The sequence below is a fragment of the Anser brachyrhynchus genome (genome assembly GCF_964034855.1).
Source record: "Anser brachyrhynchus genome assembly, chromosome: 17".
In the NCBI taxonomy this organism is placed as follows: Eukaryota; Metazoa; Chordata; class Aves; order Anseriformes; family Anatidae; genus Anser; species Anser brachyrhynchus.
The window spans coordinates 12,525,947-12,542,014 of NC_137710.1; the positions used below are offsets into that span (position 1 = coordinate 12,525,947).

At 56.3% G+C, this 16,068-nt stretch overlaps 1 protein-coding gene and 1 long non-coding RNA gene across 3 annotated transcripts in view; both read right to left on the reverse strand.

Annotated features, from left to right (window-relative positions):
* Positions 1–2,660: 2,660 nt before the first annotated feature.
* On the reverse strand, positions 2,661–6,522 carry LOC308179444. The gene is made up of 2 exons (XR_013940374.1): positions 5,845–6,522; positions 2,661–3,246 (listed from the first exon to the last, which is right to left on the reverse strand). It is a non-coding gene; the product is annotated as an uncharacterized lncRNA (long non-coding RNA).
* A 2,718-nt stretch (positions 6,523–9,240) lies between these two features.
* TBX3 (T-box transcription factor 3) overlaps positions 9,241–16,068 on the reverse strand; it is a 241,275-nt gene continuing 234,447 nt past the window's right edge. For both annotated transcript variants that reach the window (XM_080559595.1, XM_080559596.1), the window contains 4 exons: positions 15,171–15,247; positions 13,711–13,868; positions 11,670–12,367; positions 9,241–11,247 (listed from right to left, as the gene is read on the reverse strand). In XM_080559595.1, the coding sequence (XP_080415721.1) occupies positions 10,801–11,247; positions 11,670–12,367; positions 13,711–13,868; positions 15,171–15,247 (1,380 nt within the window). In that variant the 3' untranslated portion in view covers positions 9,241–10,800. The remainder of the gene's footprint in view (positions 11,248–11,669; positions 12,368–13,710; positions 13,869–15,170; positions 15,248–16,068) is intronic.

The following is a 16,068-nucleotide window of genomic DNA, read 5'->3' on the forward strand; positions in this document are numbered from 1 at the left end:
TCTGCTCTCAGAGTGGTCTCGCCCCCTGATTTCACCGGGGTGATGTGATTGAAAAGGAAACAGAAAAAACAGCGATTGATTACCCATGAAGCAGGGTCGTGATCCAATAAATAAGTGATAAATCAGCTTGCCTCCTCTCAGCAAGGCGCTGGAGACCCGAAGTTCCCCTGAAAGGATCTGGGCAGAATATCCATTATCCAAGCTGATCACAGCTACTCGAGTGGAAAGAGCAGCTGTGCCTTCATGTTTTTGACACTTTTTTTCTTGTGCATTACACCATCCTTGCCGGGAATGAAGTGATTTGGACTTGAGATAACTCATTAAGGAGCAGCAAGGACTGCTGCTTTCCAGATTACCTAACCCCCATCCATCCAGCTCAGAACCTGACACCCAAGTAGCGCAGCGTGGTCCCTTTGCTACTTCTCCACCAAACCCTTCCACTGCCAGCAAAACTGCTGCCCTTGGAGTTGTGAATTCCCCCAAAACCCTGTTCACACAGCGTCACTAAGCATTTGTGGCAAGACCGGCGCTTCTCTCGCACGACAATCAGCCTGTTGCCTCTGCCTGCTGCTCCTGGAAGCATTAACACCAGGCTCCAAGGGTTTAACTCCTTCGTAAATCTTTCAGGCCGCTGGAACCCGGGAATTACCTTCCACAGAAACCCCGCGCATCACTCCCTGCAAAGCAGCTCTGACGCCTACATGCACATACACAATTCAGGGGCCCTAATGAGAGCGTGCACCGGCGTGGAAAGGGACAATGGGCATCTCTCACCACTAATCAGAGACAGTCAGAAAGTAGGACAGCAGTTTATTTGGAAGCTCTGCCGGACCTGGAAGGCTCTTCCCTAAAGGTCCTTCTGCTCTGGTTCAGAAGTTTCAGTGAAATTTGTCTGCTACCAATTTCTTAGGAGAGCCAGTGTCTTTTTTTTTAATTTCCCTGGGAAGGCTTTCTTCCCTATTGTGTGACCGCCGCACATTAAAACGCAATCAATATCATTCCCATTGTTTACCCTGAAGTTTGATGCATGTCTTCCTGCTTTTACATCCTTGTTCTCACATTTTAGTGCCCCCAGTTCCACCAAAGCAAGTTGATCTCTCACCCGGAGAGAAGTGTTTCATGCGAAATGGCAGTTTCTGGGGCAGAATAGTTTTGTAATGAGGGAGGAGGCAGAAAACATAAATAAGGGTATAATAAGACAAACTGCTTATGAAGAACAGCTGCACGCGTGTGTAAGAGAGCAAAAAGTGTAAGGCAGGAAGAATATGAATCAAACTATGAAACAAAATGTAAAAAGATGTTTTCTGTGCGTTTGTATACACAAGTGAGCAAAAGGTGAGACTAGCACAAGAAAAAAGATGACAACACAGAGGCAGAATTGCTCAGTATGTGTATGACTGGGGATATGTGAGGGAGGGCAGCAGAAATGCAAGGAGACAAAGCAAAGGAGGCCTTGTGCTGTGCAAACCAGGGGAGGGAGATGGCTCCTTTCTAGAGCCCTGCCTGCCCCCAGAGCACAGCCACTCACACCTGTAAATCTCTGGGAGGTTTCCTACCAAAATGACAGGCCTGATGTCACTTCTGTGGGGATGTCCGGCACTGGGATGCTCGTTTGGACTTCACTGAGATCACCAGGAGCCGCCACATCAGTGCTGATGGGATCCTTGCGCACATAGCCCCCACAAACACACGATTACAAGAGCGCGGAAGGAAGGTGGGCACGCAGGCTTTCAGGATGAAGCTCCTCTTCCTCAGGCTCCAAAGAAAACACCTTTTCCACTTGTTCACCTCCCCCCGGAGCAGCCTCGGGGACCTTCGCGGCCGTGCTGCGGGGCTGCCCCCACCAGGTGGCGCTCCAGGAGCGGGATAACGGCGGGTCCGGACCCGGCACGGCTCGGCACGGCTCCGGGCACTGCGACCCCGGCCACCGCCTCCCCTCCGCTTTGTGTTCGGGTCCTGCCGCTGCCGCGATGTCAGCGTTTTGGGATTTCGGGACGAGGCATTTGGGATTTTGGGGACGATTGGGAGCTTCCCCGACTCCTTGCTCTGTGCCCAGAGTCAGCAGGGAGCTGGAAAAGCGGCTCTCACGCCGCCCATCCATCCTCCCGTCAGCAGAAATCTGGAGCCGCGGGATGCCGAGGGCTCCTAAAATTATATTTTAGTACCCTAAAAATCTATTTTTTAGCCTCCCTACCCACTCTCGGTTAAAGATTTGGCAGACGGAACAAACCAGAGAGCCGGCTGTAAGAGGGCTGCGGGTAGCCAGGGGGGGGTCCCAGGGGTCCCCGCTCCTCACGGGGGGGTCCAGACCCTACAGAGCCGGGGGGGGGTCAGGGGTGGGCGCCACGGAGGGGGAGCCCGGGGCTGCTCGGCGAGCTGATGCTCGCAAGTGGCCGGCGGGGATGAATTCCCCCGGGAAATGCGATAACGCGACTCTGAGCGAGGCAGGGATGCTGAACCCGGCGGATTGAGCCCCCCCCACCACCACCACCACCGGGCTGGGGGCACGGCCGTGCTCGGGGTGCGCAGCAGCCTCCGGGGAGCTGGCGCCGGCAGGGCTCGTGTGCGGGCTGCCGGGGCCGGGACACGCTGTGCCCGGTGTCTCGTAGCGTGCACGTCTCCATCAAGGCGAAATAAAGGCGTGCACAACCCCATCTATTCCCAAAAGCTTTATATACACGCGTGGATATGTATTCGAACTGCGGAAACGTTTGAAATCCAGACAGCGCTTTATGAACGCCTTCCGTCCAGGGAGAGCTACAGCTAAATCAAGTCACATAAAGCCACGGAGCCGCTCCGGAGCTGTGCCCCGGGCTGGGGGTAGCACACAACCCCCCCCCGGGGGGCTGTCCGGGTGCCTCCGGCCGGTCCCCTCCATGCTCCGCTCCGGGGCAGCTCGTTCTGCTCACGGCGGTCCTGCTCCTGCAGTTGTGTTTCTTTATATTTATTTTTCTTTATATTTATTTTCTCCCTTCGTAATTGCTTTAAAAAAAAGGCAAAAATCGCCAGGTTCACTCAACAAAGTGTCTACTGGCCCGAGACGCAGCTTTCTCCCGGAGCAAACCCTTCGGGGTGCAAAGCAAAGCCCATTTTCCCAAAAAAAAAAAAAAAAAAAAAGAAAAAAAGAACCGCCGCGTTTTTTTTGGTGGGGGTCCTCGTCTCTCGCTGCGCTCCCACGCGTGTCCCCCCGTGTTTCACCCGGGATCCCCACCGGGACAGGTCATTGCTTCGCCTCTGGCCGGGTTCCTGTTGAGAAATCATATTTAAAACAAACCAAAGAGTCACAAGACCACCGCCAGCACCGTCGTGCGGCTCTCGGGTTAACCCCCCCCCCCTAATGACTGACGGCTGGTGCCACTGAGACAAATAAATACATCGTAAGGAGGGCAATGGGTCGCGAGTCGTTTTGGCCCTAAGGTGAGATTTAGCAATGACCGCCCATTAAAACAAGCTTTTCACTTTTCCTAGGGGTAGCCCCTGCCCCCACCCGCTGCAGCAAGCGAAGCGGGGGAGCCTCCTGACCTGCCTTACATCTATATGTAAGGTTTGGGGTGGGTTCTTGTTTGTTTGCTTGTTGTTGTTCTTTTTCTTTTTCTTTTTTTTTTTTCCCCCCTCTCTTTCTCTTTGTTTTTTAGCTCAGGCTTGGGAGAAATGGAAGCCGGCTAGAATAGGGCTCGGGAGAGCAGGCGAATTTGAAAAAAAAAAAAAAAAACCCTTCAAAATCCGCGGGAAAGGGCCTGAATTGACAACAAGGGAGCGCTTAAAAATAATCTTTTTTTAAAGAAACCCTTCGGAAAGCAGTGCCCGAGCGGCTAGGCGATGCTGCGCGGCAAAAGGGAACGAGCCCCGGCCAGAAACGGTGGCGATGCCGCAGCTCCGGGGGCGAGCGAGCAGCTGCGGGGGAGATGCGGGGGCTGCTGGGCCGGGGCCGCTCCGAGCCCCTTCCCCGGGAGCGAACAGAAACGTGGCTCAACGTTTTGCACAAAAGTTTCCAGCTCCCTCCTTCTCCTGCACCTCTTCCCCAAGAAAGGCTCCGCAATATCCCCGACCCCTCAAGCCAAAGCGGTGGGACCCCCCCCCGGGCTTCCCTGGATGGAGCAGGTCGAGGGGAAAAGGCACCACTGTTTATTTTTATTTTTGTTATTTTTCTCTCGGGCTAATTTCACCGATAACTTTATTTTACTTTATTTGCCAGCGGTGCTTTGGCGGCTTGCAAAGAAATAAAGTTTTGAAAGGACTTCGGAAAGGAGAAAAGAGGGGGGCTGCCCCCGAGGGGGGGGCCGGGTGCCCCTGAGGTCGGGGACTCCCCGGCTGCGTTAGAGCCCGGCGAGGCTCGGCACAACCCAGCCCGCTCACGATCATTTGTTTGTTGGTGACTTTTTTTTTAATGTGTTGAATAGGGTCTTTCTCTGGAAAGGGCTTTATCTGGGGGGGTGATGGAAGCTAAATCTAGTGAGAAAAACGTGAGCTTCAGCAGGAATTACAGCCCCGGTTAGATGCGGCGAGCTCCTTTTCGGCCGAGAGCGGAAAAATAAAAAATGATCATTTTCTCCAAAATCCTCAAATCGTGAAAAATAAGTGCTAGGAATGGGAAAAGCCGAAGGTGGTGCCTGCCCGGCGAGTTGCGGGCTGAGCTCGCCGAGGAGGAGCGGCGGTGCCGTGGGGGCCCCGCTCCGACCCCGCGGCGTGGCGAGGAGCTGGAGCCACGAGTTGCAAAAGTGCCTTGAACGGCCACTTCAGGCTGAGGGCTTCGCCTCGCCGTGTTTTTACACGTCTTAATTGTTCCCGAATAATGCGGGGTTTGGGAGAAAGCACGTGGGAAGTTTGGGGCTGGAAAAAAAAAAAAAAAAAAAGGAAAAAAAGAAAAAGGAAAAAAAAGAAGGGAAAAACAAAACAAAACAAAAAAAAAAAAAACACAACACAACAAAACCCCCCAAAGCATGCATCATCCTCCAGAGCTGCCTCCCTGCGAGCTGTTGGCTTTTCTCTATGCCCGGAGTCAAAAGGCTTCAGGTGTAAAGGGGCGCTCTTTAAAAGCTCGGGAGATGGAAAAGGGTCTGGCTGCACGGAGAGGTCGGCGGGTCAGGGAGATAAGGCGATGCCAGCCCCCAGCGCCACGGGCTGGAATGTCCCTCTGCGGGGCTGCTGCCGTGTGCGGGGTGGAAGGGGGCTCGGGGGGGCTCCTGGCAAGACGCCGGAGAAGGGAAATTCGGATTTCCCCGCTCCGGTTCGCCCCAGCCCCGCCGTCGCGGCGCCTGCTGCACGGATCCGTCGTGCCCCCGGTGCCCCCAGGGTGCCCGGTCCGTGGTGTCAAGCAGCAGCGCCCCAATAAGCAATCGCCCCATAAGAGCATCTTCCCCTCCCCGGGACAGCAAACGGCCCGTCCGTCCGTCCGTCCCTAGGCAGCCAGGGCCGCTCGGGAGCAGAGCTGAGCGCTTCTTGCAGCCTCTCCCACGGCCACCCAGAGCCCCGGAGTAAAAACCCAGCTGCGGACCCCCGGGGGGTCGCCCTGCCCTGCCCTGCCCGCCCCCAGCCCCACGCACCCCGCACCCCACGGGGCGGCCGTCGGTGGGCTCCCACCCGGGACACGCAGCCCCCCCCGGCTCGGGTGCGCTCCGTACACACACGGCTGCTCTATTTTAAGCAACTCTATTTTTTTCCCCTTTTTCTTCCCATCTTTTTTATTTTTTTTCCTCCTTCCCTTCTCCCGAGCCCTCTCCCTGCCTTCCTAAATGCGCTTCCCGGTGCAACCCCGCAGCCCGGGGCGAGGGCGGAGGCGGGTTCTGGTCCCCGCTTCCAAGACTTTTTTTTTTTTACGAACAATCGTTGAAAAGAAGGAAAAACCTTTTTCTCTTCCCCTCGTGCGGAGGACGGAGGAGCCGCTTTGATCTGCGAGGCCTGGCGTGCTGCGAGCCCGCACGACGGCGGGGGGCGGGGGGGGGGAGCCGTCCGCCGCGGGACCCCCCCAGGCAGGACATGAAAGGCCAAAAAAAAAAAAAAAAAGGGCGGCCAGGGTACAGGGGATCGACCGAAGGGCTTCAATATTTCATATTCCTGGAAGCTGTCGAGGCCAAAACCAACAACCCGCCTCCCTGTCTCCCTCCCGGTGTTTGCAGAGGGCAGGAGCGAGGGGGCCGGAGCGCGCCGTGCACCGCGGCCGGGAGGCGAGGGAAGGGCCGGGGGGGGGGGGGGGGGGGAATAAATTTGCGCTTGTAATCAATCAATAATTAACTAATAGCGGAGCTTGGGCCAGGCAGGACGGCGGCGGAGCGGCCGCCCCGTCGGGCCCCGTGGAGGTGGCTCCCGTGCCCCTCCCTGGGCAGCACCGGTCCCTTTGGGTCGTGTCCCCATCCCCTGCCCCCCCCCGTGCGCCCCCCCCCCCCCCCCCCCCCACTGCCCCATCCCCGCTTTCCCAGAGACTTTGCACCGGCGGCCAAAACACCCCGGGGTGAAAGCCGGCTCCGTTCCCAGGAAAGCCAGCAGCGAGCTCTGCCCCCCCGGGGAATGGGGGGGGCACCTGTGCCACCCCCCCCCCCCCGTTTTCCCCCCCTCTCGGAGCCCCCCCGTCCCGCTGGGTGTCCCCCCCCCCATCCCAAGCCCTGCGCCCCCCCGGGGGCCGCCCCGCTCTGCCCGCACTGCCCGAGAGGTGGCGCCGCCGCCCCGCCGGACCCCCCCCGCCGCCTCCCGGCCCCCCCCCCAGCGCCGGGTCGCCTGCATCAGCCATAAAACCATTGAGGATATCAAGACAGGCGCCAGGTGAGTAATAGACAGGATAATCCAGAGAGATTGCTCGCTGTTTACCTCCATCCACAAGCGCCACAAGAGTTACTCATTAACGTTACTATATACAAATAAGATACACAGGAGATAAAGCCATTTGCAAGGCAGAGTTACACCTGCGGTACACGGATTTCTTGCTAGGGCATGGGGAGGGGGAGGTCAGTGTTAGGCCCGTGGAAGGGAGGGGGGGAAATCCAGCAGGCTGAGCCCCCAGCACCTAAAAACCAAGCGTGCCCTGCAAAAGCGGCTACCTGATACCTGGGCCGGAGGGGGGGCTCTGAATCCGCAGTGAATTTCATCTCCTGACAGAAAAATCTCCCCCAAGCACCTTAACCGCCCTCCCTTTGCAGGAATTTTTGGGGGGCAAGTACCAAGGGAGCGGAGAAAAAAAAAAGGCAAAAAAAAAAAAATAGAGGTTCCTGACCCCCAAATAAATGGCACCGACCTGGGGTTTGGGGGGGGTCCTATGGCACCGAGAGGTGCCCCTGCGCTGGCTCCAAGGCCAGGGCTCGGCGGAGAGGAGAAAGTTGAGCCGGGAGGCTCTGGGGTGGCTTCACCGCCCCGACGGGGGGGCAGCGCCTCTCTTCCCCCCCCCGCCCCGACCCTCCCGGGTGGCAAACGAGCTCCTGCTGCGTGGGGATGCGGCCCCAAGCCCCCAGCCGCTGCCTGCTCTTTTTTTTCTTCTCCTTTTTGGGGTTTGTTTTGTTTGTTTGTTTTGTTTTGCTTCGCTTTTGCCAGCCCCGACGGAGCACCCCGGCTCCACAAACACACACCACCACCACCCCCCCCCCCGCTCCGAGGAAAACATCAGCTTAACGTGACATTTCCAGCAGCCCTCACCTTGAGCCATCCAAGGGGGGGGGGGGGGGGCGGGCGGGAGAGGTGGGGAATAAAATCCTGCTCAGCCCAAACCTTCCCCCCCGGCGACCTGGCGGGCTGCATGCCCCGGCTTTTAAATACCCCCCAACCACCCGGGATGAAATGGAAAGGGCCCCCCCGACCCGTGAAGGGGCTGAAACCAGCAGGAAAAAGGGGTCGGTGTGCAGGGGGGGGTCACTCCGGGGATGCGGGCGGTGCCCGGCCGCCGCGGGCAGCATCCCCCCAAAAAATCCCTGCCCAACCCCGCGGGGCTCCGGGGCTCGGGCAGGGGGCAGCGCTCGGGTGTCCCCCCCCCAGGACACCCCCACCCCCCCAAGGTTGTCGCAGCCCCTCGGAGCCTCTCGCAGCAAGCCCGGTGGAGGTGGAAGGCGACGTCCTCCCCTTCGGGAGTTTCCCCCCGAAAACGAGCGAGGCCGGAAAGTGGAGGCCGGCCGGGGGGGCGCAGCCGGGAGCCCCCTGGCACGGCCAGGAGCGGCGGGGGCTGCTCTAAAAAGGGGAAAGTAATGCCCTGAAAAGGGGAAAGCAGCGCTCCACTGGCACTTTCACCCACCGGCCCCCTTTATCTCGCTGGCGCAGGAGCCGGAGGCCACGGGCCGAGGGGCAGGCAGAGCATCAAACAGGATACGGGCTGGAAGCACATCCTTATAATATTTATTACTGGCGGAGGATGAATCGCTTTCCAATATATGGGCCGCTAGCTGTTGAAGGGGGGAAGATGTCTGCGAGCAGGAGGAATATCCACGTCCCGCTAAAGGATGCGATCGGGTCCGTTCCCACCCAGCATCAGCCCAAGAGCAAGAAGGGGTGGAAAGAAACCCCACGCGTGTCCATGGGGTCAGTGGGAAGAGGTGCTCTGCCCGGGCGGGAGGGATGAGCCCAGTAACACCATCACCTCTCGAGCACTCTACCTGGAAACTTTTGAGGAGGGCTGCGCATTAAATTTTAACCGATCTATTCTCCGATTCTTCACTTTTGCTTTATTAATTTATGACAGATAAAAGCATAGCTGAGCCGTTCTCATTAACTTTTCAAATGCCACTTAATATCGTTCCATTAAAAGAGGTGACTTAGTAGCCTCTGGATCTGCTTGAAAAAAGAGAGGGAGAAAGACGCAAAAGGTGCATTAAACAGCTTGCTTAAAACCTGCACTTCCCAGCCGCGACCCAAAGCACCCGAGCCCGAGCCGACTGGTTCCTACCAGCTCCTTCCCCGAGAAAAAAGCTGAATATTGGGGAGGGGATGGGGTGGAGGAGCCAGGCAGGCGGTGGGAGACGGACCTGGCGGCTCCCCCCCACCCCGGCCTCGCAGGCACTTTCGGGAAGGTTGGGGTGAAGGCATTTCACAGTACGCCCAAGACATTTCAATAAAAATTTATTGAAACTTCAGTGACTTTTAAAAGGGGGGAAAAAAAATACAGGAGGAAAAAAAAAAATTCTCAACATTTATATAACACAAAATATACCTTCATTTTTTTTTTTCTTTGAATCAGCTCTGAGCACCTGACTTCCAAGCCAAGAAAATATGCACTCACTCAAACAAAGACAACAATAAGCACAGTAGTAAAACTCCATCGTGGTACTATTTTCTTTCTTTTTTTTTCTTTTTTTTTTTCTTTTTTTTTCTTTTTTTGGGACACCGAGGAAATGGGAAAAAAATAATACAAAGTAAAGAAAAATCCTAAAATCTTCATCTTTTTCTCTCAAGCTACTGGAGAAGCCTGTTGTCATGTATTAGCGTATAGAACTTTTTTTTTTGTGGTTGAAATTTTAAACGGAAAGTAGCACTTTTAACACTGAAGAAATCGAGGTTTAAAAGCTACCGTGGCACGTTGGGTTTTCATTTTCTTTTAATTATTTTTTTTCAAGGTCTTTGATTTTTTTTTTGTTTTGTTTCTTCTTCGCCGTTTGCAATCGGCTCCTTTAGAAAAGGACGAGGTCAGGTTTTCTGTGGGGAGCTCCAGTTTAAAAAGTGAGCACTCAGAATGGAGGCATTTCTCTTCTGGGTTGTTCTGTGTGGGTCGGGGTAGATGCTTAAAGGAATTACGAACTTGAAATGAAAACGACTACAAATAAAAACAGAAGAAAAAAAAGACAGCTGCAGTCGTATTTACAGAGATATGTACAATGTCAATAAATTAAAGTTTAATTTCGAGTATTCATATTCCACGTATTTACAAGAGTTATCAAATAATTACATAAATACTTTGTTTTAATAATAGTGTCCGCTTTTTTCTTCTTCTCAGTATGTTTAAACCTTGTTATTGCATATACAATTAAAGAGGGAAAGCTGTGATAAACCTACAGTCAAGCTACAGAGGTTTTTAGATAAAATAAATTCACTTTTTTTTTTCTTTCCAACTACACTTCTTATTGTTGTTGCTACAGGGAGGATGTTTAAGGTAGAGGGAAGAGGGTCTTATTTTTGTTTTTATTATTATTATTTCTTTTTCCCTGGGATTTGAAACGAGCATTAGAAATAAACAACAAAACCCCACCGAAATAAAAAAAATAACCCCCCCCGAAAAGCAGACTACTATGGAACATGCAAAAAAAGCCACCAACTGGCTCTCAGACATCACAATAATATTTAAACACACAGCTTCCCTTAATATAGACTAAGAGGGTTATCGTTCACAACCCGTCCAGGAAACAACTGTTGAAGAACCGATATGCGAGTTACTTATACAGGTTTTTTTTTCGGAAAAAAAAAAAAATCACTTTTCTTATTTAATTTTTATTCATCAGTTCGTTTGGTGATTTATTTATTTATTTATTTCGTTTTTACGTGTTGGTGTTGGTTTTTTTTTTTTTTTCTTTGTTTCTTTTTTTACACAGTGAAGAAAAGGCTGGCGGGAGGCCCCCCCCCCCCCCAGCCTCGCCGGAGACCTGGCCCGGCCAGCCTCGATGCTGGCAGCCTCCAGCCCAGCGCTGCCTCATCCCAGCCCTCCCACCTCGCCCCCCCCGATACCTTTTTTTTTTGCCGATAAACGCGCACACAACGCCGGGGGATTTTATATTAAAAAAAATAATAATAATAATTAAAAAAAAAAAAGGGGGGGGGTAAAAAAAAATTCGCGGGACGGAGGCTGTGGTTTCTGTCGAACAAAGTGCACTGCGAGAGTGATTTGAAATGAGCTGGCGGCTACGGGGAGCCGCTGCGGGATCTGTCCTGCTTGGGGTCGAGGCCGCTGACCAGGCGCTGGATGTTTTGCAGTTCGCTGGTGGCAGCCTCCTTGTCGGCCCCCAGCTTGGGGGAGAGGGAGACGGAGCCGGACGAGAGGGTGGACGAACGGCTGGTGAGGTCCGAGGCGGAGTCCAGAGGCCCGGCGCCGGGGCTGGAGGCCAGCCTGGCCGCTTTGGCCTCCCCGGAGGCGGAGGCGAGGCCGGGCAGGGCGGTGGTGAGGAGGCTGCTGCCGTCGGGCAGGGGCACGGGCAGCGGGTAGGGGCTGTAGCGCAGCCGGGGCCGCACGGCGTTGAGGAAGGGGTGCCGGTGCACCGAGCTGGAGGCTGCGCTGGAGGCTGCCGCAGCCGCGGCCATGTAGGTGTAGGGGTAGGGGAAGAGGCTGCCGAAGGGAGACATGGCCAGGCCCTGCGGGGGGAGGAGGGGGGCGGGGGGGAGGAAGGGGAAGAGAGAGGAGAAAAGTGAGAGGGGAGAAAAGTGTTAGCAGCGTGCGCCCCCCCACCTCGAACACACATACACAAACGGTGTGAGTGCTGACACCGGCTGCCCCCCAGGCTAAGCTGCTCCCCTCTGTCCCCCCTGCTCCCCCCTGTCCCCCCCAGCCCCACAGGGCAGCCCCGGGGCCGGGCATCCTCCCCCCATGCCCCCCCGACGGCTCCGCTCCACACCGGGACTGCCCCGGGGCAGCCACCAAGACCCGACGGGGGTGACCCAGGGACCTGAGCCAACCCCCCCATACACACCACAAAACTTTCCCAAACCCTCCCCCCTCCTAAAAAAGCCCTGCTCCTCTTTACACCCCGCTCGGGAGCAGCCCCGTCGGGGCGTACCTGCGAGGCCAGGACGTGCTGCTGCAGGTGGAAGGGCAGAGCGGATGCTCCCGAAAGTCCTTGAGCTGCCGCCGTGGCCATCACTGTGTTGTCCAGCCCCGAAACGCCGGCAGAAGCCCCCGAGACGGTGGCGAGCAGGGGGCCCATGCCCGCGGCCATGCCGGAGAAAGCCCCCCCCATGGCGAACTGCCCCGGGTGCAGCAGCAGCGGGTGCCCGTTGCCCAGCGGGTTGAAGAACTGCTGGCCGGCCAGGCCGGGGGGGAAGCCGAGGTTTTGCAAATGTCCCTGGCTCAGGTGAGCCGTGCTGTCGGTTTGCACCGTCAGGGGGGCGAAGGGCTCTTTGCCCAGCAGCCGGGGCTCGTCTCCTTTAGGGCCGTCCCGAAGGGGGCTTTTCAGCTCCTCGCCGCTCAGCCCCCCCCGGGTGCTGGACGAGATGGTGGCCGGGCTGTGGCGAGAGTCAGGGGGGGCTTTCTCCGTCCTCTCTCGGCTCCGGCTCGCCGCAGAGTCGCTGGGGAAGAAGTGGCTTTTGGGGGGGCTGCCCCCTTTCTCCCGGGGGTCTTCTCCCCCCGCGGCCGCGGCGGAGCTGGCGGGCGCTGGGGTGGGGGCCGTGGTCGTGCTGATTTTGCCCGACTCGCTCGCTTCCAGCAAGGGGTCGTCTTTGCTGTCCGCATCGCTGTCTCCCTCGCTGGGGCACAGATCTGCAACACAAAGGGGCTGGGATCCGGAGCAGCGCGTCCCTAACCTGCCCCCCCAGCTTCGGGGCCGGCAGAGAGGGGCACAGACACCTCCTGGCCGTCCCGAAATTCAGCCCCAAAGAGATGATTTTTAGGAAATAACCACCAGCCCCCTCCCCGGCTCCCACCGTCCAGGCGAGCTGAGGTTTCCCAGCGCACCAAAGCGGCTGCCACAAAAACTGAGCCCCCCCCAGCGGCTCCGCTCCCCCCGGGGGCTGGGGCGCCGTCGGGATTTTGTGCCCTTTTCCAGACTTTTCAGCCCTTTCGACGGGCTTCGAAGTTTGAAATCCCCCCCCTCGCCCCCCAGGCCTCCATCTCGCTGTGGACACCCCCCCCCCCCTTCTCCTCCTCCTCCCCGAAGCGTGCACAGCTTCGCTGGATTCCTCTGCACTTCATCTCCTAATTTCAGCGCCCCAGGTGCGAAGCTCTGGTTTGCTTTTCGGGTCCCCTCCCAGCTCCCCTCCCCTCGGCTCGGCAGGACTTTAAACAAACGAGTAAAGCAACAACAAAAAGAGGTTGCTTCCTCCTCCCTCTGCGCTCCCCCCCCCCCGCCCCTGGATGGATTAATACATGTGAAAGAGCTGCAGACAGCTTCCAACCCCGCACGGAGAGAAAGCGAGGGGGGACTTTTCTATAACAAAGTTCGGGACCGTATCCAGGGGAAAGATCCTTCCTCTAATAACAGAATCGGAGAGGAATATTAATGGAGTGACTCCAGTTCTGAACTTTTGCCCCGTGGTCTGTCTTTGCTCCCTTGACTCGGAGCTGGCTCTTTTCTGAGCCGCGGAGGGGGGGGATGAGAGGAGGAGAGAGGCCGGGGGGAGAGGGAAGGGGCAGGGGGGGACGGGGAGAGAGGGGGATAGAGAGAGGGAAGGAAAGGAGGTGCGAGGGGAGATAAGGAAAGAAGGGAGGAGGGAAAGAGAAGGAAAAAAAAAGATTGAGAAGGGGAAGAAGAGAGAGGAGTGGGAGAAGAGAGAAGGGAGTGGGAGAAGAGAGAAAGGAGTGGGATAAGAGAGGAGTGGGAGAAGAGAGAGAGGAGTGGGAGAAGAGAGGAGTGGGAGAAGAGAGAGAGGAGTGGGAGAAGAGAGAAAGGAGAGGGAAAATAGAAAAGGGAGTGGGAGAAGAGATAAAGAAGTGGGAAAAAGAGATAAAAGAGTGAGAGAACAGAAAAAGGAGTGGGAGAAGAGAAAAAGGAGTGGGAGAAGAGAGCCCTGCGAGTGGCCAGGAGCGAGCAGGGAGACTAGGAGGCAGGGAGGCCAGGAGGCAGGCAGGCAGGCAGGCTGGCTGCTCTCGGAGGCCGCTCTCACCTTTGAGGCTGGAGGTGCCGACGGCGGGCACGGCGGGGCAGGAGGACTGCGCGAAGCACTTGAAGGCCGTCTGCTCGTTGGACGACTCGTCCGAGGTGGCGTTTTCCTTCTTCTGCCGCTCGTCGTAGACCCGCATGGACTGCAGGGTCAGCTGCTTCCTGCCGGCCACACGGAGCCGCTGGGCGAGCGGTGGGGGCTACGCCCGGCCGCCCCCCCCCCCCCTCCCGGCGCCTCCAATCCATCCCCGGGGGCCTCCAAACCATCCCCGGGGCCTCCACCGCGGAGGCCGGCGCCCGGCTCGGTGCCTCCGGGAGGCCGCCCGGGAGCTGTTAGCAGCGGGCCGGGCCGAGGGCAGATGTTCAAGAAAAAGGGGGGAGATGGGGGGGGGGGTCTGGGGGAGTGAGGGCACCGTTCCCCGGGGATCAGCTTTTAAATGCGAGGATGTTGCAGAGCTACGAGCGGTCCTAATGGTCGCTAAGATGGCGAGGAAGCGGTTATTTTGTTAGGCACTTTATATAATCTTTTCACCAACAATTAACCCGGAGTAAAATCTATTTATATTTAGAGAGAAATTAGAAATCGTTTCCGTCCTGTGGCTCCAGCCTTGGCTTTATTTTCACGCTGACGGACAAGAGGAGCTGGCGTGTGTGTGTGTGTGTGCTGGGTTCAGTCCTGGGCACAGAGAAAGGCCTCTTGTTTTACATCACATTTCCCTTTTTTTTTCCTCTTTCAAAAAAATAAATAAAAAGGAACTGACCCATTTATCCATTATCTCAAACCAAGTGCAAATGGCTAAAATACCGCGTCTCCTCTAACTAAACAAAACGAAGACTTAGTCCCCGTCAAAGAAAAGAAAAAATCCCTTTCTCTATTTTAGCCAATATTAAGAAAATTAAAATTCTCGAGCCGCATTAAAACTAGTGCTGTCCATCCGTCTACCTGGACAGAAACTGTCCCGCGGCTTTTTGAAAAATAAAGAATTCTCTATCATTAATTACTTCCATATTCGCGGGACACCCCTGTCAAAACAGTTTATTTATGTGCTTCTCCTCCACACTTTTCAGCAGTGCCCGGGAAAATGCATGGGGAGACTCAAGCAGCGATCAGCTCTGCCCTCACTTCGTCCCGTTTCCCTGTCCCAGATAGAAATGGTGGTGGTGTAAAATTGCTGCCTAAATGTTAAGGGGAACTTCTTTTGGGGGGATATTCACCGTCTTTCCCTTAATCTGCCGACAGGGCTTTCGCCAGCCATCCCATGCGATGTAAAAAGTAAACGTGGGAAGCATGCAAGAATTCACATGCAATCAGTTTTGTGTTATTAACGACGAGATCCTTATTAATTTTGGCGGGGGGAAGTGTGGTTTGGAGGAAACGCGAGGTGATTTTGACCTCTGGTCATGTTCGGAGCTTTGCACACGAAAAGCAAATGAGGTGCCCATATATAATCTCTTCAGACTCACCTTTTTTCCCTCCTTCCATTCCCGGTGTCCCGAAAACCTTTGGCAAAGGGGTTGTTGTCAATTTTTAATTGAGTGATCTACAGGGAGGGAGAAAAAAAAAAAAAGAAAAAAGCGGAGGTTTGTTGGGACAGAAATAAGGAGATTTCGTAAAACAACGAGCGACCCAACCCCTTCTCCCCGGATCCCGCAGCGCAGGCAGAAGCAGCACCCCCGGGCATGGGGCAGGGGGCAACGGGGGCTGGTTTTGGGGTGGATTCCGGCGTTTTCCCCAGCCGGCTCGGGGGCTGGCCGGTGACCCCGGCGGTGGTGGCAATGAAAGAGCCCCGTGTTGCTGCCACCGCATCGGAATGAATTTAGCCGTGCAATGCGATCCATGCGAGTTATGCCCGCGCTTAAACTCTTTAAATGCCATAATTAAACCGCAAAGGAATCATGCCCACCCCCTTGCTATAATAAAATACTTTATATAATCGCATTATGCCCCGCGTGTGTGTGTGTGTTGGGGCGCTGGGGGTGCCAGGAGCGACTTGATTTGGAGGGTGGGAGGGAGGGGAGGGTGGCTACGTTTTTTGGAGTGGGCGCGGGGCTTTCCTCGGGATTCGGGCTGGGGCTGGGAACGGCCGCTTCTCCCTGCCCCCGCGGCCGGCGAAGGGAAGGGGGAGTCACAGGGGGGCGGAGGGGGGGGGTTCTCCCCACGGAAAGGATGCGGTGGGGCCGGGGATGCCCGCAGCACCTCGACCCCCGGCTGGAGAGGGGCAGCGGGACCCCCGCGGGCGGGCTGAGCCCTGCGCTGGGTCCCCGGGCGGCGCAGCTCCCCCGGGACCTCCCCAAGCCCCCCCCTCGGCGGGGGCAGGAGGCAGCGGGGAGAAAGCACGGCTGGAAAGCGGCAGGGCGGTCC